Source organism: Poecilia latipinna, unplaced genomic scaffold (genome assembly GCF_001443285.1).
Source record: "Poecilia latipinna isolate Pla-1442-1.1 unplaced genomic scaffold, P_latipinna-1.0 Scaffold850, whole genome shotgun sequence".
NCBI classification, from domain to species: Eukaryota; Metazoa; Chordata; class Actinopteri; order Cyprinodontiformes; family Poeciliidae; genus Poecilia; species Poecilia latipinna.
The window spans coordinates 69,023-90,735 of NW_015113466.1; the positions used below are offsets into that span (position 1 = coordinate 69,023).

General features: G+C 37.0%; 1 protein-coding gene across 2 annotated transcripts in view; it reads right to left on the reverse strand.

The window, feature by feature from the left end:
* Positions 1-21,713, reverse strand: part of LOC106956856 (contactin-associated protein-like 2) — a 226,538-nt gene that overhangs the window by 66,498 nt on the left and 138,327 nt on the right. Inside the window, exons 8-11 of one of the 2 annotated variants that reach the window (XM_015047932.1) lie at positions 20,107-20,250; positions 18,214-18,478; positions 11,314-11,463; positions 1,089-1,251 (exon numbers count right to left, since the gene is read on the reverse strand). In XM_015047932.1, coding sequence (XP_014903418.1) covers positions 1,089-1,251; positions 11,314-11,463; positions 18,214-18,478; positions 20,107-20,250 — 722 coding nt within the window. The remainder of the gene's footprint in view (positions 1-1,088; positions 1,252-11,313; positions 11,464-18,213; positions 18,479-20,106; positions 20,251-21,713) is intronic. The other variant, XM_015047933.1, reaches the window with a different exon arrangement.

The following is a 21,713-nucleotide window of genomic DNA, read 5'->3' on the forward strand; positions in this document are numbered from 1 at the left end:
ATTACAACAACAGAACTATTGAGAAAATAACTCTCTGTTTTAAAAATATATATATATATATATATATATATATATATATATATATATATATATATATATATATATATATATATATATATATATATATATATTATAAATGTTTTAGTGTAGTTCAGTCAAAATCTGGACGACAAAAAATGACTAAGATGTTAGGATTTGACCGTGTACAGGACGTTTATTCTCAAAAACCCTTTCATGCGAGGAATGTACAAATGAATGAGTAAGATTCCTCTACAAAACCTCATTGCCAGATGCCACAAAAGCTTAATGGCATTTGTTGTGGCTGACTATGCTACAATCTGGGGCCAACAATCTGGTTAAGAGGGAATTACTGGTACTTAAATGGTTAGATTGCTTCAGAAAATTTTTTGTTTTTTATCCGTATGAACACAAGAAATTTGCAAGAGGCACAATATATTTTCACAGAACTGAACATGAAGGATCTATTGTTAAAATGACCTGTTCTAACTTTTCTGGCAAACAACAGTATTCTCAATAGATAAACAACTGAATGAAACTGAAATGTCAACAATTTGTTAGAAGTTGTTGACAACATTGAGGAATGGCACATAAAGCATCCGACTCTTGCCAAGTTACACTCCCCCAATTAGATGGAGAACTATGTGACTCATTTTTGATGCTTGATTAAGATCGCACAGCCTTTTTCCAAAGGGTGAAATATGTGATATAGCTTTAAAATGAAAGCAGATAGCACTTGCTCACATTCCCCCTACACCATGAAGCCACCCTTTAAATTATATCCATTTATCAGTCTGACAAGTGCATTTAAATGAGCCACATATAAACATAATTCATTTGATGTTGCACAGACGACAAAGAAAGCCCTGATTAATTTGTCTCAGGATCAAATTCAAAGATTTTACATAAACAGTATTGTTTGCTTTGTGACTTTCATTCCAAAACTCCTGATTTATGACACTACTGTGTTTGTGCTCTTTCTTATTTGTCCATTTCTCTTTCATGAACTGTAAGGTGTGTGTGTGTGTGTGTGGGTGTATGTTTGTGCAGGCAGCGGTGATTGTTCCTACCTGTCTATGATTGCACACATGTCCAGGCTGATATTCTCAAATGCTCCCACTGTGCCTTTCTCCACTGCATGCAAATCAGCAGGTTGGTCGTCTACCACGATCGCTTGCATGCATCCCTGAAAGGATCGCTGGGATGGTGGCAGCGGTGTTCGCAAAAAGTACCCTGGAAACAAGCAACGTCACCATATAATACAATACTGCAGGAATATTTTAATTGCTGCCAAACGTGGAAAGTGTTGTATGAAAGAAAAAAAAAATCAACAAAGCTGAAACCTAAAAAGCATGCAAGTTGGAACAGAAACACAAAGTGTTTTTTTTTTTTTTTTTTTTTGATTAACCACTTCAAACCTTCAGCAGAGGTAGACATTAAACATACCAACAACATAAACCTTGAGAAGGAACAACAGACCATATCAGTGGCCAGTTAATGTCATTTTTCTTTTTTTTACAACCATGAGCCTTTATCAGGATTCTGTCTTTAAACATTACAGACAAGGTCTAGCAGGAGTCAATGGCCCATCCAGAAGAACCGCTGGGCCTTGACTGAATCGGGAACAAGTGTAGGACAAGTCTCTATGCTTATCCTTTTGATGTGTGCTGTGATCATACACACACACACACAAGAGTAAAAAAATTGAAACATCATAACCAGCATTACTCCAACACATTTTGAGTACACTTTCCCATGGAATAATGAAGTGCCTCTGCAGAGCAAAGGCAGAGTGTTAAATTTGACATGAGAACCTAAAACTAAATCTCAGCTACAAGCACCGAGGTAAGTCATAAAACACAGCAGCTCAATGACATCTCCATCATACTGATGTTATAAGCTGTCATACACCCCAGCTTGGCCATCAGCCTCAAGGCCAAAGCATCAGAAAGGCTTACAGTTAGAGGCATATGTACACTGTGCACGTGTGTGTGTGCTTTTAAACAATCAAGTTCATATGGCTTACTAAAAAACAGTTAATGCTTTGTAACTGTGTGCATGTTTTTGCCAGATTCGGCTCTTTCTTTGCATCTTTTCATTTCATTTCATGCCTAAAAAGTTCCTTCTGTCGTTCTTGCCATCTGTCTGTTCTTTTGCCACACCTGCCTGCTGTCATTTCTGAGGAGTGGGAGACAGGCAGTTGGAGAAAAAAGAGAGAGGACATGTGGAAAGTTAGAGAGAGGAAAGAGAGGGATAAATAAAGGGAGAGGAAGAGAGGGGGAAAAAAAGAAAGATGTGGAACAGAGCAACTGGTTGGCAGCACTTTTGAGTCCTGTAGATACCCTGTGAATACAAAGGATACATTCCTGAGTATGTGGAAGAATGGGAGATGTAATGCATGAAACTGTGGGTGGATGGATATGCATTGTTAAAAGGAACAAAGACGACATGGATTTGTTGCTTTGATGCTCCATCTAAGCCACCACATGAATGTTTACAAAGGTTACAACACATTTTGAATAGTTCACATCAAATATAAACACAAATTCACACCAGCAGTCGACAAGGAAACCTGAATCTGCAAGTTAGCGTTACTACTATCGTTACTATCCGTATTTCAGTGCCAAAATATCCCGATCAATAAAACAGTCCTACTCAAGGAGGATCCTCAGATACATTTGGTCGTACATTTAAACACACTCACTGTTAGGTACACAAAGCTACAAACAATTTCTAACTAAGCTGATTATATTATTAATCTCATTGTTCTCAAATCTGTGTCATTGTATGGTTTTAATTTGTTGCACGCGCAGACCAGAACACCGTTCAGTATCTGGAACAACAGCAGTAATCCCCTACAGTCGTCCTGGCACTCGTTCACAGCCTTCCTGTTGTGCCCAGAGAGCTTATTTTACAATACACTCTGGAAGAACAACAGCTCTTATTTTCCAGGCCACAGCCAAGGCTGCGACTAATTCAGAGACGCCATTTCACAAGACGCAAACTGGAAATTTGCCAAAATGCTCTGATGAGAAAATGTGTTTACATTTTTCAAGGAAGATTTGGAAGGGACAAAACACTACTCCCAAAAATATGAAGTGTCAGGTAAACATTTATTTTCAAAGGCAATCTCTTTTTAGGTAAAATCTACAACATTTAAAAAATAAATAAATAAATTAAATATCCATGAGTAAATACAGATAACGTCATACAGTTAGTGATGGTGTCAGGACCAAGCAGATGGATTTCTCCCAGACAAGAAACATTGTGACATTTCAATATCATTGCATGAGATTTCATTTCACATCTATTAAGCATTCAAAGATTCTCACTCTGATAATTATGGCAGAGCCTCATCATGTCTAATTCATCCCAAAATGATGGGGAGGTGGTTGCAACATGTGGGATTAGTGCATAAATAAAATTTTAATTCAAGCATTAAACGTTTTTTGGTTGTAATTTGTAAACAAAAATCTTAAGGGATAAAAATGCCAATTTTCAAATTGGTTTCCTGGGATGGTACTTTAAAAAGTCAGAAAATGATTTGCAATATAAGAAATAAAAAGATAGCAACAGTTTCAAATGTATTTAATCATTAAAATGGCTAAAAGTAAAGTGATCCGAGATGTGATGTCATCATTCATCAGATACTCCTATCGGTTGAATGTTCTTCAGCATCTTCTGATCAGTGTATCCATAGGTCACAGTTCAAGCAGAGGAAAGAGCTTAGCTTTGTTTGGAGGTCTGTCTCTCCTGCCTCTTCAACAATTTAATTTTTGAAGAAGCTTTAGGAATGAGAAACTATTTTCTGTAAAATTGACTTTGGGTTCTCAAACACAGGAAGGGTGGAGACAATGAACGACAGAAAGGTCTGGTGATCCTTGCGTAATCAAATAACTACATAAGTACATTGACAAAAGTACTTGTTTTTAAAAGTTGTGGTTGCACCACGACTTTTAAAAACAAGTACCTTTGTACTTTTGTTTCTGCTTTTTCATCCAAAGAGATCTGGTTTTGCGTGTGTGATGGGATCAATGCTGTTATTTTTTCCCCCCCAGTTTAAAAACCCAATCAGGCACATAATGCATATGTGCACCAAAACTATCTCAACAGTGAAAACACATCTCCTCGCCCTCTATTCGTTTAAATGTACCTCCTGGATTATCTAACACAATGCAGTCCTTCAAATATGTCCCAAGTATTTAAAAAATGCTTTCCAGGATGAGATTACTTATCTCCCAGGTGCACTGAAGCCTACTAAATTCATTACATCACACTGTAAAGGTCAAGTAAAATTCCCTGTTTCAGGCCTTTTCTAAGCTGTGGAATATAAATCTCTCACCATCTGTATCAGATAAGTTCTGAATGAGCACGGGCAATTTAGGTTTTATCTATCAGATGAACATTTAATGGGGAAAAAACAACACCGTGAAGAATGCAGGCAGACACAAGTAGTACAATAGTCATTGCCGTCACCAAATTCCTGCTTTCTATACCATGATTAAGCTCGTCACCGTGCATGTCTCATTTGACTTTTTTTTTTATAATAAATGTGTTCAGCCAAAACACTGCAAGTGAATGTAGAAAGCTATATCAAAACAAATAATAATTAAAAAAAAAACTACAATAATAAGAGCAACATGACAGGAAGAATGTCAGATTTGCTCAAATAACTTTTGTTTTACGAACACTCCTTCACACTTGGTTTAACAGCAAATAGGCATTTAAAATCAGCTAGAATGCAGATGCTCTTTGCAGATTCTTGAAATACGTCTTCCGGGGTGATTCAAAAATTCCCATGAGATTGCCTCTACTTTCACATAATAATATGGATCCAGATAACTCCAGTTCTATAATTGTTCATCAGACAATATGAAACAAGACTGGCCACACTCGCCTCACACCAAGGCCATCACTTTATTTTGCTCAGTCCAGGCTGCTATCATCCCAAATGCTAATTCTCTTGGCAGTTTGGCTGCTTTAGTGCACACTGCTCTGCAAAGGATCTCCTCACTAGCAAATACCCAGCAACAGCTAGGTCTCTTACATATAAATATTGATGGGAAGGGGTAAACACCTCCATATTCACATCAGCTAGTGGCTGCGTGACAGAAAGAATTTAAGAGTTTTATAGGCGGCTGTTTAAATATAAAATGTATTTGCCATGTGATCAAAGAAAAGAGCTCTAAGAAAAGGAGAAAAAAGTATGAGGTACAAGTTATAGGCTTCATATCATTTTACTATAGTTCTATAACTATAGTTATAAAAACAAATGCTAAGAGTGAGGTAATACTATGGTTTTCTTGACACTGAAATGAGGTTTTATACAATTTGTTGCAGTAATCCAGCAGTGTATGAATGCTAAGGGTGAGACTGGAGTACAAACAGTCTCACCCAATGCACTCAATGTGTTGTGAACGGAGCTAGCTAGTTTAACTGAATGTTTTCATGAGGCCTAATGGGGCAATAATAAGCCACAAAAAACATAATGAGCCATAAAAAAATGTAATAGGGTCTTATAAATATCATCTGCTGTTGGACTCCAGGTTTTGTGGTCAAGATGCTAATTTCACGTTGGGCCTAAAACATTGATAAAAACCAACCATTTCATTTCAATCACTGAAGTAGTATATCAAAAGCAGAACAAGTCATCTCAAAATTGCAATCACCAGCATCTCATTTTGATTCATGTCATTTTGTTGCCATTAGTCAAACCCTTTATAGAATATTGTCACAAATTTGCCTCAAACCACCACAGGGCCAGCATGTTTTATCTCTACCACTAATGCTTAATGATACATACTTAACATGTATAAAGGATTATACCAAAATCATCCAATGGTTGGAGGCATGCCCAGATATGCCAAATCTAGTTTATTTCCACATTACATGCCTAAGTTTATATTAACTGGGATATTTTCAGCTTACAGTCTCTACTTATTTGAAGTCAGTTCACAAAAAAAGCCCAATCTATTTTAATGCAATTGTAAATAAATTCAACAGTCAAAGATGTGCACGTAAAATGCACTCCTTGTATCAAATAAATACATCTGCATTAGTAAATACATTTACATACATTATTTAAGACTAATAAATAACTGTTTAAAAAAAACATCTCACTATAGTTTAAGTACGTCTGAGATGTTATTCTATAGTCAAACAGCACATGAGTCAGCAAAGCGGTACATGTGGTGAACTTATCCCTTCTATCAGATGTTTCCCCCCAGGCTTTAAAGGCAACAGTTGTCAAACCATTAATAAAAACAAAGAACAAGCACATTTCAGCAACAAAGTAGTTCAAAGTGATTTACATGACCAATGCATAACAGTAACCAGATATGAAGCAAGCATCAAATATACACCATATATATTAATGTATTTGTTTTCAGAGGTGTTCCTAAGCAAGTGGGTTTTTAGTCTTGATTTAAAGAAACTAAGTGTTTTTGACTTTTTTGAATTTTTCTGGAAGTTTGTTCCAGGTTAGAAGAAGCAACCTGAATGCTGCTTCTCCATGTCACTTGAACCAGAAGACCTGAGTAGCAAAGACCACTCGGTTCTAACTTTCTTTGAATTCAGGTCTGAACCACACTTGCTTAGAATAGTCTTTGACTAATAATAACTGGAACATTATCATTAGTTGTAGTCTGGATTACAGCTTTTTGTTACTTTTCTTTATTTTCCCATTGCAGAGTAATGTGCTTTCTTGTTGTTTGTGTTTTTATCATGTAAAGCACTTTGAATTGCTTTGTTGCTGGAAGATGTAATGCAAATAAACTTGATCATGACATAGTGCAAATAAGACAAATAAAACTTTGTGTACGTAGTTAACAGCCAACTGTCACTGCAGGCCACTGACCATCCCTGAATTATCTGTGAACAGCTTTTATCCCAGAAGGCTTTCCAATAAAACTGGATGGAGTGTACTGCAACATCATTAAGTTTTTTGTTTTGTTTTGTTTTGTTCATATATATACAATTTCTTTGTACCTGGGGCAGTGCAGGTGACAGATATTTTAGACTCACAGGAATTAAATACAGTGACCCCATTAAAATAAAACAAGCTGCAACAAAATTGAAGGGGTTTGTTCTTCACAAACCCCTTCATTTTTTGAATGAAGGGGTTCAAACATGAAGCCTTTTATGCTGCAACTAAAAGGCTTTAGTTGCAGCAAATATTTAATTGATTCCAAAATCCAGGAAACCTCGCATAAATATAAATAGAACGGGACCAGGTGCAAACGGTTTTGAGCCAACACTAATCAGGCTGTGATTTAGCACTGTGGTTGGACAATAAGCACAGACAGTTTTAAAATGACTCAAAAGGTGACTGTAGTTCCTCCTGCTGGGTTTTTCTCTCGACATAAGAGGTTCCACTGAAAGCAAATGAACGCCTTAAATCCTTGTGATTTGAAGCAGATGGCTACATGGATGACTGAACCTACATAAATTACTGAGAGCAATTATCTCTGGTCTTGTCATGTATAGAAAAGAACATAGTCTCTTCATGACACAAAGGGGTCTCTGCTAATTGTGGCACAGTGAATGTAATGTCTCCCTTCCAGGAAGTGCTGATGAAAGACTGTTTGAGAGCTTTAGGACAGCTTAATTTGCCTGGCCTGTTTGACTCATCAAGTTGAGTGATCGGAAAGAATAATTGAGGGCAAGCTAAAGGCTAAACTATCTTTAGTACACTCGATATATTATTCTGTTGCCTCTGTTCTAGGATGAAAATTGCCCTCTGATGGTTTGGAGCGTTTTAAATAAATGCTCCAGATTTTCCATCTGAGGTCTAAATACATGTTCAACTGTGTGCTGCGGACTTTCATGGCTTTTGGTCAAACACCCACACATTCTGTTCAGACAAGTTAAAAGGCAAAAAAATTAAAAAATAAAATGTGCACATTAGCCTACGCAGACAGTGCTTTAAATTGCTATTATTTGTGAAGTTGCTGTAAGGGAACTGGGATTGTCCAAGAGTACTGATCAGTACAAAAAGTATACTGTATAAGTACATATTAATTATATATACTTGTACAGTATACTTTTTGACCACATCTAACACCTAAAATATAGAACTGAATTACCTTCTTGTGCACTGGCATTTTGCTAATGACTTATTTATATGATTCAGGTGTGTTCACCTAAAAGCTGCAGGACACTGGCCCTTGAAGACTGGAGTTTGACACCTCTACCTTAGAGAAATGTTTAAAAAATGAAGAGCAAGCTCAGAAGAACGGCAGCAATAGAGTTTGTGTATCACCCTGTTTGATCCACGTGGCACTGGTTAAGTTTACACACAAATCAATGTGTCCCACTTGCTCAAATGGAGTCAAACCGTAAACTGATAACTTCACTAGCAAACTAGTTTTGCCAAACGATAAAACACAGAAACATTATTCATTGTTTTCAGGAAAGTATAAGCAAATGTTAAAAAGTAGAACCATGTCCCTTCTGCATTCTAAAATATTAAATTAATTTATAGCATATGGCCTTCATCTGCTGTACTAAATTTACCCATTTCACTTCTGTACCTTTCCTGAGTAATTCTAGATGACTCTAGTTCAGTAAACGAGATGCAGTGCTGAATATTATCTGAGATTCTTAGGTGGGATAAATGCACTAACGTGGTGATAACACCACGGACATCATTCAAGAAGAGGGAGGCCACATCTGGACAAAAAGCCATAGGGTATGACTGTAGCAGTTCTGTTTTTAGTTTGATTTGCAATTAAATTGTTTGGCACTGTTAAAATCCATTTTAAATTCAGATTTAAAACATCAACAAAATATACAAAAAGTGATGTTTGGTGTGAATGGGTTTGGAAAGCGATGAATGTTTGTTTTTGTTTTGTTGGATTCGGCATTTCCACAAGTGTCTTCCACAAATTCCCTTCCATGTCTGAAAATTGGTGTCCTAAGAATTGCTTTGTAGTAATAGTCAACAGTTTTGTATCCCCTGCAGCATTCAGACTTGTGTTTACCACCGGGCTCCCAGCTCTTCAGCATTCATTATGTCATGTAAAATTAACAAGTAAAGCCCCAGTCCCAGCTGCTGCTATTTCCGCCTTCGTATTACCTCTGCCAGTGGGGAAAAGCCCAAAAACAAATATTTATTTTTCTCTGAATTGTAGTGATGCATTACATGTATGAATGGATGTTTTTCTGAAATATATTACATATTGATTTCATAAAATGTTGTCACACTTTAGTTGTTTTCACTGTGTCCAAGTTAAGATGTACACATCACTTTTACACTGTATATATAATGATGATTTTGCTTATCCTCTCTTCTTCATTTGGTCTAATTTGTTAACTTGTTTTCTCTATAGAAATGTTTTAATCTCTTCAGGTCGCTACTTGTGCATAGATCCCCTCCTTTGCCATTTCTACATTTGTCTTTGCAGCTACAGTCTTCTTTTATCCATCTTTCTGGTATACCCTCTTCAAGGAGTTAAGACATTGCAGAGATCCTCTCCTCTCAGCCTCCATTGATTCACAGCTCTGCTTACTAAAATCAATCAATCACCAATTCAATCAAAATAGAGACTGGAGATGAGAAGAAAATGGGAGCGGAAAGAAAAGAGAAGACAGACATGGAGTAAAAAGAGAAACTAGATTGAAGTATAATAATGAAGAACTTTTAAGGGTTTAAATGAAAGCCATCGAATGAACCCTTGATTAAAATGAATGAAAAAAAGGAAGTGGAAAAGCTAAAACTGGAGATACATTCACACACAGAAAGCTGCCCATTGAAAAAAAAAGATCTAAAAAAAAAAAAAAATCTGCCAATATGGATCAGCAAAAAATTTAATCAGACAACAATGTAAAAGAATCTTGATGTGTGTGTTTGTGTAAAGTGCCCTGATGCTTATTGACTAGTCTGAGGTAAAGGTTTTTCTTGATTGAGGAGATGGAACTGTGCCAGGGAGAAGAGACTAAGGCATGATGGGGCAATCAGAGCCACACTTTCTCTCTCAGTTACTGTAATTTCATACAGAGCCTCCTAGCACACACATCGTTTGGCAGACAGATAACGGTGTCTGGCGTCATTAACCTGGCATGCTTCTCGTTCGTACAGATTAAAGATGCTGCCCATTCTAGCTCTGGATTAATCTGTGGTGATTTTGTAGTTTCTGAGCTGTTTTCACTGTAGAGGATATCCACTAGTAGCAAAATGTCAACAAAGCTGAAAATGAAAAGACTAAATTTAAGTACTGCAGTTCGTGGCAGACCTGTCTTAGACTGTGGGGATTTTACAATATAAGAAACGGAGTGCCTTTAAAAATTATTCACCTGCCGCCCCATACAGTCACATTCAAACTACAAACTTCTCCTTTGTGGGCTTTGATGTGAATAATCAACACAAAAATAGTACATAAAAATGAATTAGAAGGAACATTAGTGAACAAAAAACACTTTAAAGGCAAAGGAACACAACAGACGGGAAAGATTTAGAGACAATTAAAGTAAGACTCGCCCATAAAACAAGATTTCTAGCTTTCAATATCTCACAGAGCAATGTTCAAGCCTGATTAACCTGAAAAAAAGATTAATCAAAACCTGGTTGCCCACTTAAATTGACAGACTGGGCAAGCAGTGCATCAGTCATGGAAGCAGCAAAGAGCTTCTTGGAAACTTTGGAGGAGCTGGAAAGGTCCAAAGCTCAGATGAACAGTGTGTTGATGAAACACCTATTTGTCTCCTCCAAAAATGTAGCCTTTATGGAAGAGGAGCAAGAAGAAATAAATTCTTTAAAGGTCCCATTTTCAGTTTGCGACACACCAAATTGTAGAACATGCTGCCAGATCAAAGCAAAAACACATCTTTTCCCTACTTAGAAAATGCAATATTTTGGTTATCACACAAAATAATAAAATATGCAATGTGGCTAAATGTGAGCAAAATTAAATAGGAATGAATACTTTTGCAAGTAACTGGATCTTTTGAAGAGACATTAGAAAAAAGAGCAATACACAAATATTTACATAAATGTTTATGGGTTGTTTTTTTTATATCGTTTGCTCATTTTGTTTATTTTGATCAAATTTAATCTTCAATTTACAATTAAAAATACTTGCTTAAAATAAAACATGCTTTGAAACTACTGTTTATGAAAAACTAAAAAAAAAAGAAAGGAGTTAAAAGTGAGATTTCAGTCCTTACTTTTCCAACGTCTTATTCTTGGGTGTATTCCTGTCAGCTGCTGTGGGGTAATGTGGCAGTGAATGTGGCCTGGAAGAAAACAGTGCACTGTGCACGTCAACCCTGCTGTGATGGTGTTTGGGTCACCCTTACCTCCCAGGTGATAGGTTCCTCCTGTGGTGATGCTGAGAGGCGAGGTGGAACGCACGGCAGACACTTCTTCACCGTCCACTGTCAACATCGCAAAGTTCTCTTTGGCGACCAGGCGTACAGCGTGCCACTGGCCATCGTTGAGGCTCGAGCCTGGTGAGTTCGAGAAGACGTGACAAATATGTCTTTAGAAAACACAAGAGTTATATATTTTTTTTTTCTTGGGGAGATGGGCTGATAAATATTTCAGAAAGAAAGTAATGTCATTTCAAATAACTAGTTACTGCAAAATATGTGTCAGGATTGCCGTCACACTAAAACTTGATGGATCATTATGGATTTAGCGCATGGATAGTCAAAGTAAGAAAAAAAAAATCTTTCAGTCATGTTTGTATCTTTCTCAACATCTACTTTGTACAACATTCATTTTTCTTCTCGTTGAAGGCATTTTTGTTTGTCTGGCCATCGTGAACCTAACAGCACGATGGCCTGTATCTGTACCACAGATACAGTTGCACACGTTTTCCCCTCAGGTCCTCTTCCTCCTTTTCAATCCCATATTCTTCCTCAGGCACCTTCCAGTCTCGGGGCCTCTTTGTCTTTAACGTGTGTCGTTCTCTGTGTACATCAGAGTGGTGTGCATGTGTGTGCTGGATGAATACAAGGTATGTGTTCTCCTTTTTCCTCCTCTCCCTTGTAGCTGTCCATTAAATATGAGTGATGTTTTAGCAAGGGGTATTACTAGTGGAGCTGAAAGAGAAGCCCACTCACTCTCCTCACCCTCTCTTCTATGTATCACCTTCAGTGACACTACGACCGATCCATTCTTCCATCCTCGCCTGCATCTTTGCACCTTTGTCTTTCTTTCTTCTGCATTTAACTTTTTCCTTTTTTTTTTCTTCCCCAAGTATCTTTGTACCCATCTCCTCTGTCCCTTGAGTACGGTACAATTTTATTTTTTCAATTGTATTCAGCTGAGTGCTCGTCTGACTGTAATATATCAATATTGAGGACACTGCAGCAAAAAGTTCAAGGTACGGTCATCTGCAAATCACCCTCAGTAGCGAGGTCCTCCTGCCAATTAATACACATGGCTTGACATGCTGCCTATGTCAATAAATTTGAACCATATGTGTAAGAGCATCTGCTGCCTTTTGGTAGCTCTTTTACTTTGTGCTTGGCAGGATCTGTATGAGTCGTCAGCGCTTCCCAGACACACATTTCCCTTGTTTATTTCTTCCCAGAATGCACTTGACGACCCTCGCTTTCATAGCAGCAGGGAGTCCACACTAATCAACCCTCCTCAGCAGGGGGTCCAAGTGTGTCAGTATATGTGTAGATATGTATGTGGTCAGACGGTATCCAAAGAAATTAAGAGCCAAAATGCCCGCCTGCTGCGAGTGTGATCACAGTGGGCATGCTCAGGCCACTGCAGGTTGTATATTCAAAAAAACAGAAGAATACAGGCAACAGTGTTTCTTACTGCTCTGAAAAGACTGTGATAATTATATTTTTTGGGTGATTTCTGAAGGTTATGATCCCAATAATAATTGCAGACAATAAAATAGCTCTGCTTTGTGCAACTGATAACACGCACATGAATAGGTTCTGATAGAAAGCGACTTGATAACATTCTGACTGCCTATGTATTGGTTTTGATTCAATCTCCTGCTAGCATTGAGTTCCATCACATCTCCTTTTATAACGGCTTTAATGCAATGGAAAATAGGTACCATAAAACGCACTGTCCTCTCATCGGTTCACCTGGATTAGCTTTAAATATGGATCTTATTGGTTGTAGCCGTGGTACAGTACTTTCTGATTTAAAGCAGTAAACTCATGAAAGCCAATGTGAACTTCAAATTTCACATTTTGAAATGTGCCTTACACCTGTCACTCACGTTTGGGATTGTAGAGGCGTCTACGTATTACACGCTCTCCTTTGGTTATTCTGAAAAGTCTTGAACTCCACTGGCTGCATTGATTTAACCAGCATTTTTTAAAACATGCAACCACAGGGCTTCATTTTCAGAATCACCATAGTTACCTTAAATTAAATACCACTTTGCATGCTACAGCTAAAAGTAGCAATCCCTGAAAAGTGAAAAACGGCACAAACCCTGATAAACATAACATTTTGAGAAAATATTGCTTGTTGTTTCTGATGGGACAGCAGGAGTCAGTCCTTCACAGTATGACTGAAAGTGCGATCTGCCAACCGCTGTGCAGACAGGTGAAATGGATCCGTTGCATCTCTTTTTACCTACGGGTTTGTGCTCCTGTTAGTTTCAATGCCTCCATGTGAGACGTTGTGGTTGTAAGATGTTCTTTAAGCTTATTTTAGGGTTGTGCTTGCAGTCCTGAGTGCAACACACTCCCTGATGTTAGTCTTGTTCTGCTGATCAGAACGGGACTAAAGATACACAGCTGCTAAAGGACAGAATGGCTGATTTTCATTTAGAACCAGAAACAGTTGATTATTTTAATCTACTTTGAAAAGAAACACTCTAAAAAGGTTTAATCAGATGTGATCAGCACCAGAAAGCAGTGACATGAACCATGTCACATCATGCCATCGTGCCACAGAACGAAATGTGACGACACCAACGGCCAGTGGCAATTTCAATATGTTTACAGAAAACAGACAATTTGTTTCCCAACCTTTGTCCTGAAAAGAATGTCGAATAATGAGGATTACTCTGCTGGTGGTGTTTTTGCCCCCTCTGACTGCAACATGTGCTGAATAAGAGTATGGAGACGCTGAACAAAGTTTACAGATGGACAGACAGACTGGGAATGATATCAGGAATGAGCCAAGAGCTCTGAGACACATGTTGGTGGAACAGAGGGTGAAGCTGAGGAATACTAAGAATGGACTGAAAACCCAGAGAGAGGGAGATGGAAAATACAGAATGTAAAATATGTGTCTCACCCTCGGAGTAAGTCCAGAATGAATAATAACATCAAATATTTAACTTTTTTCTTTTAATTATCAGTGGATAAATTTATTACCTAATCCATCTATTAAATGATAACTGGTTAAATCAATAAAACATTGCTCAAAATCTGTACTTTGTTCACAGAGCATCTCTTCAATGCTGTGTGATCTATAGAATGAAAAACTAACATAAAAATAAGTATCTTTGTGTGGTTTTAAATGTTTACATCCCGATTTCACAGAAACTCTAAAGCGTACTTTCTCCAAATGCCCATCTGAGATCATTCAATACAGAACGTTCACTTGTCACAGAGTCTTCACAAATATTGGAGGGTGTCTACCAAACCACAGGTCTGCATTACTGAAAGCACTGTAGCATTACGTAGGATTTGGACATGGCTAACATTTAGATTCAAGTTACGTGCTGTTCACTGGACCGGCATGAAATAACTCTACTGGACATTCCTGCTGCTTCTCACAAAAAAAAGATGGTTGTCTGTCAATCAATCAAAAAATCAATACAGCACTTTAAAACATCCAGAACATGACCAAGTGATGTACATGCAAAATAAAACAAAGCTAAACCAACATACACTCTAAATAAAGAAACTGAATTAAAGTATACACAATTAATTTAAAACTTATAAGTAACTCTACCTGTTGAAATTTCTCATGTCTGCAATGTGATGATATCTTCTGTTCTACAAACGGAGGTTTTTGCAGGAGAAAGAAAAAACTAAAGAATTAATTAACTGTCTCTAAGTTTGTAGCTAAGTGCAAGTGTCCAAATGGGAATTTGCAAACTTTTCCTATTTCACTTTATTGGTTTTCCACAACATTAGCAAGCCATACTGCACAGCAAACTATTATGTGCTAAACAATAAAAAATTCAAAGTAACTGAGATACCCATTGGAACGCCAAACAACACTAGATTATCTAACACGTTGGGTTACGTGCACACTGCTAAAAACCAGTCCCTTGTACAAACTTTTGTACAGAGAATCTGGGCTCTCGGCTATTGAGAAATGATTGCTTCCTGGAGGCGTGGACTGAGTTTGTTAGCAATTTTGCCCAATTGCTAACATTTGCCCGTGACGTTTATAATTTGGCATTTCGACGCTATGAAGTGAAGAGAGAAGTGCCACGCTGAACGAGATGGCTGTTAATTCAATATTTGGAAGCGTGGCCAACACGGACTGAATGGCTTTGTTCATTTCCTGCGCTGCCATTGCAAAAACTAAAGGCAGACTACAATTCTAATATAAGTGCAGATAAGCGACGTCATCATTCATAACTTCTCTTTCTGTATGCTTAGTGGACGGGTCAAAAATTGACCTGAGGCTATCTGAGTCAAGGGGAGAAGTCAAGACTAATAGAAGCATTTTTTTTTTAAGTGGAATTGCACAGGAAGGCAATGGCCAGTCTAGCTTATATCCATTAGCTATCCATTAAAAGAATGCAGATTGTAACCCTCTCTTCTGCTATGATGGGTATCATCATGTCTTCTAATAAAGAACTATTAACTTATTTCAAATTTTATCTCCCTTGGTTAAGACAGAAAATTGTGGATTAAAGGTTTTATCCAATGATATGGAAATTTGTGATGGACATAAAGATTAATAGTCTTGTAAATATCAAAACAATGTTAAGAGATGTGATTTTAGTGATTGCTCTCAGCATTTAAATAAATAAATAAAGTAATAAACACATAAAACACTGGGGAAAATCTAATTTCTATCAAAACCATGAAAGCCCTTTGAAGTTTGGCTGCACTTTTCTGTTCCTCTTTCAGATTTCTGCTGAATTGCTATGGCAGTTTTCCTCTAATTTTTTTCTCTCGTTATGGATTATTAGATTTTGATCCAGTATACATGCTTAATATGAATTCTGTATAGTGTAAATTTATGGAGGCTTCCGAGATAATTTGAAGAGCCTTGCACAACTTCACAGCCAACCTCATAAAGCCTCTGAATATGTCATGTTAAGCTTTGCCTACGCACTCCAGAAATTAGCATAATAATACAGTGATACAGACATACACCCAAAACAAAGCAAGCGAAAAAACAACTTAGTATTGTAATTTGGGGTAGCTATAGAGTTGTTCCTCCCATAATCTGTGCCCTAGGCATTTTCATTATTGTAATGTTGCATGCTTCGTCTTCGGACGATGCAGTTCATCTCATGCGTGACTCATAGAAGTCCAGAATTTCAAGCTAGCATGATGGTTGTGAAGGCAAGCATGTAGGAAAAGAAAACATACATGCACAGTTTTAACATAGAAAAATAGTTAGATTTTGGATGAGAAAGCCCAATGTATAAGGCATCCTCTAACTTTACAATAAAGATGTATTTCATTCTTTTAAAACACAAACTGTGGGATGACAAAAAAAGAAAAAAAACCTGGTAATAAAAGGTCTGATTGGCAGAAAATATGGATATAATTAAGATCTAAACACTTTTTACAGAATGAAAGGGAGAAATATATATTGTGGTAACCATAGAAAAGCAATATGCCACAAATGATGTATGTAACTAGCATATCTAGTGTAAATTTGAAAAAAATAGGTGCTAGAGTTACATACCAAGAAACTTAATATGACTAAACCTTTTCAGATCACAATGACATCATCATAGACTGTATTAGTGACACTCTCTCTCAAAGCATTTACTTCAACTTGCATAAAATTGCATTTACCATAATATTTTTGCTTATAGAGGGTGACCTTTATTGATTAAGAAACATGCATGGCAGCATTTGTATAAAGCTGGTTTACAATCTTGACTATTTTATTAAAGCACTTTAAGCACAACTTTTATTTCACTGAAAAGAAGTGAGTATAATTTTACACTAAATTAAAAAAAAAAATCCACAGAGAAAAACTACTGTCAGATGGAATATAATTATTGGGGTGCCCTAATGTGCTAACATGTTCTTTACCGACATGCTTTTATTTTTTTATTTTTTATTTTTTGCTTTGTTTTATGAGAACATATCTAGCGAGTTTACTTGCAAGTGAGAAAGACTATTATAAGTCATCTGAGCTCCTACTGTGTCATTGAAGCCAGAAGCCTGGTGGGTTTGTTTTTAACAGACACTAGTGACGCAGTCAAAGAAGAAGCGTGTGTTTGCATCTGGAATGTTTGTGTTCATGAATTCTAGTAATACTGATGTAATCGCAGGCTCAAGCTCAATTAGCCTAAAGGCTAATTTGTAATAATCCCAACCCCTGGGCATAATGGTCTATTACAGCAGCAGTGGACAGAATAAATAAGAATGTGTCTCAGGAAAGCAAAAGATAGAGAAAAGAAAGAATGAAAGGGAAATACAAGACTTCAAAAGGAAAGCGTGTAACAGGGCATAGAAAAGAGTAAACGCAATAAAAGAGGTTTACTGGACACATTTTTTTGAAAAAAACAAAAAAAACCAAAACAAAACAAATAACACATTTCTCCTTTTTCAGTTTAAAAAAAAATCCAGCTGTACACTTTACTATTTAAATATGGCAGCAGAATGGATAAACCATTTATTTTACTATGAAAATAATGTATTGTGTTAACACTTTCACAAACACTCCACAATGTTTGAATGTGGTAAAAACAAAGTGTGTTGGCTCTTAATAATAATACTTATAAAATGTCACTGGATGGTAATAAACATTCAACAGCCAAATGGTTATTATTTCAAGCTTTGTCCTGGTAAAATTATTCAATTTGTGATTAATATACATTACATCGACATGCATCATGATGTACCAATGATTATTGGTTAATTGGATGGGTTTTTTTTTTTTTCAACTGCATAAATCAAATTGAATTGTAATTTCGGAGAAATGTATTTTAATTAATAGGTTTTAAGACTTGATCTGATTCTGTGAATATACCGATGAGTAAATATTAGCAACACTTAAGTGTTACAAATCGGGACTGCTGCACAGAGACAAAAATGAACACTTAAGTAACCCACCTGATAGTAAGTCCACCCGGTAATTTTTGGCTTCCGTCACAACGTTGATATGAACTATAATTTTGCCTTCTTCAAGGGAGATTTCTAGAGTGCCATCATCGAGATTACTGAAGAGCAGAAGGGCATCAGGGTTCCACGTACGAAACTGGAAGCCCACAGACACTGTGTTGTGGTTGGCTCGACCAGGTAGCTGCAGGAAACTTGTTGCGTTGAAAAAGACTGGGAAGGTGTGTGTCTCCACGCAGGTGAAAGACAGATTACGCTGCTAGGACAGATTGAAGAATAAAGACAAGAAACAAGAGACAACATAAAAGCAGCACATTGTGATTTGCTTTTAATACATTCTCTCTACCTCCGACGTCCCCAACAGTTGCTAAATTGAACGACTGTGCATACTTCACTAAATCCTCTGCCTATGGCTCATGCTGTCTTTCATATCGGATTAAAGCAGGATTATGTGTGAATTCTGTTTGCTGGGGGAAAAAAAACCCTCAAAAACAAAACAACAACAAAAAAAAGACAACACCTCTCTGGAATTTGGGCACTAATTTCACATGAGCACTTCCAACCTTGTGTTCGTAATCAAATCTTCGCCAAACATACAATACTGTGTTACCTTACTTGATTGCATTTCTATGTTTGGTTTTCTAAAAGTTGAGAACCAATCAGTTTGACTGGAAAGAAATGACTGGGTGAATCAGGGACAGCTAGAGGTGTGGCTGTGGTTAAGGTCATTCATTTATTCAACCAGGTCATAGAAGAAATTGTATTAGATGTGTGAAAATGCAGAAAAACGGGGAGAAATACACTATATGGATTTAAGACTGTCACTGAAGAGAGCTTAGGCGTAGAGATAGTATCTGTTGTCTAAAATCATATATAGAAGAGAAATCAGGACAAATTACTCAAAAAGAATTAACTATTCAAGGTAAAATAGTACATGATTGTAAATCATATGAAAAATAGCCTGTATAGCAATGTAAATTTGGATTGTAAAGCTCCACAGATGAATAAATAGATGCACAGAAAGCAACTTTTATTGACTAATAGCAGTTCACCAGAAGTATAACAGGGCCTTAGGCCAAGCACACCAAGCACAGCTGGATTCCTTTCTCCAGGCGATACAGCACAGTCAGTAAAAATATGAGTATCTGACTAAGTATTCAGTGGAAATAGATGTGCTCTTTATAAGAGCTAAAATTTGAAGAGCTATTTATATCTAGATATGTTGCTGTGAGTACCCTGAATCTGTACAGTGTTTGAATATTATGTCTCTAGAGTGAACCACAAGGAACAATCACTTTTTCTTTTCCTTGGAAAGAGGATGGAAAGTTTGTTGAATTTTGGTCATTTTTTAGTTTACTTGGCCCCACATTTACCAAAGTGTGCCAATTAGCACATCCTCAATGCGAGTAACCAGCTTTGCACAGACTCCAAAACTGAGTTAATTGTTACAAAACTAAAATGATTTTACTTTATTAATGACCTAATTAGTTCATCAGGTGAAGCACAAATTAATTTTGAGACAACATCAGGAAGTGCCAACATTTTATTCTTAATTTTCACTTAGAGCTTAGTTCATTTGACAAAGACAAGAACAATGTTGATTTCTTTTTAGCAGCTGTACGACTAAGTTTATCAAAAAAATGTTGCACAATCAGCATTGTGAAATATTTCCTTTGTACTGCTACGCTAAGAGCAGAAAAAGAAAAAGTCTTTTGCGCCTCGATATTTACAAGTCTTTTAAGTTAAGCACTTAAAAAATATGGTTCAGTTGGTTTGAAGTTTCAAGCATGCTGGGTATTGGCTTTCTATATGAGTGCAATTTCAATTGTCCATATTTTCAAAGTTTATCGCATCTACATGTGCGCATGCAAACAGGAATTCACTTACAAAGCTGGAAGTGTCTAGTTTCTTTCGGCGGGCCAGGTCTGTAATGTTGTCTCCGTTGTAGTTGATGCTCTCCATGCAGCCTTTGAAGTTTTTTCTCCCCCCTCCCACAGGCTTCCCACTGTATGGCATCCCCCCAAAACTTAACTAGAAGGAGACAAGGGGCAGAGAAGAAAGAGGAAAAACACACCGTAAAAGATTTCATAGTAATTTAGCTATTTTTGGTTTTTAAATTAAGCCGTTCAGTATTTTCTTCGGGCAAATGGGCATAGTGCTACGGAATAAGATGATTAATTTGATGACGGCATAATTCTGCTTCAAAGTTCAACAACACAATAGAATAAAAAATGACAGAAAGAAAAAAGAATACATATAACTTCATGGATTAAATAACAGGGTTATGTACTGTCAAATCTGCAAAATAGATGTTCTGATGATTCTTCATTGTATTATATATCTTTTTGTCAAAAGACCTGCCCTAAATATATGAACAAAACAACCGCGAGGGGGTGGACTGTATCAGACAGACCATGTCAATGAATTGATCTTTTTTTTTACTGAAAAGCATTTTATGTGCTGAGGACTAGACTAAAAGCAGAGTGACTACTTAGACGTCTATAATGATGATGTGGGTCAGCAATCAAAGACTGGGAGAGTGTAGGCAGGGAGGAAATCTTTTGATGACCTCTAGAAATGTCTGCAAAGGATTTCACACAGAGAAACTCTAACAAGAATCTTACTCTTGGTGAAGTACTCCCAATACTGTTTGAGTATTTATAGTTGCCCTTTGTCCTTTTATTTTTTTACCTATTCATGTTATGCATTATAAAAAATAAAAAATAAAAAAACCACTGCTTTCATTCAGGATTAAAGCTGTCCTAATGTCTCCAGGACCAGGAATTTGCCACATTTTTAAATCTGTATCTTTGTGTAAAGGGAACCATAGATCTCTTACTAGTTTGTTAAAAAGGATTTTATTTTCTGTTCTCCTAGCCATCCCACATGAATGCTACCGAAACGGGTACTATATTTGTTTTGGAAAATCAATAATCTCGAAGTTTCTGAGTCTTCAACCTCCAGGTCCAGTTTTTTTCTGTGGTGGAAAAAAACCACATCAATATTTTTATCAGCAGCATTAATCAATGCAAGAGAAGGCTTTCTGTTTAGAGCCTTGTGAACAACTTAGCATGCTATCCAAGGTTATAACTTTAGTCTGACGCAGCACTCTGTGCAACACGATAGCTTATAGTGAGTGCAGTCAGAAGGAATCAGCAACATGGACATCCTTCACTCACCTCAACATTAGATACAATACCAGAGTGTCTCAAATCTGCAGTATGTATCTTATATAAAAACATGTTTTTCTTTTTTACACATTTGTGAAAACTGTCATGATGTTGTGACAGTATAATATGAGAATGCTAATCTGTGGGGGAAAAAAAAACAAAAACAAGCTCCTCCACTTCCTCCCAGTGCTATGATTGGATATTTTTGACCGGGAGCGGTGCAATTCTTCAGACAGCAGCGAGGAAAATGTCACTGTCGGACTACGTGGAAAGGGTGGGGGTGTCCCGTCAGCCTGTCATTTCCCGAAACCACACAAAGGAGAC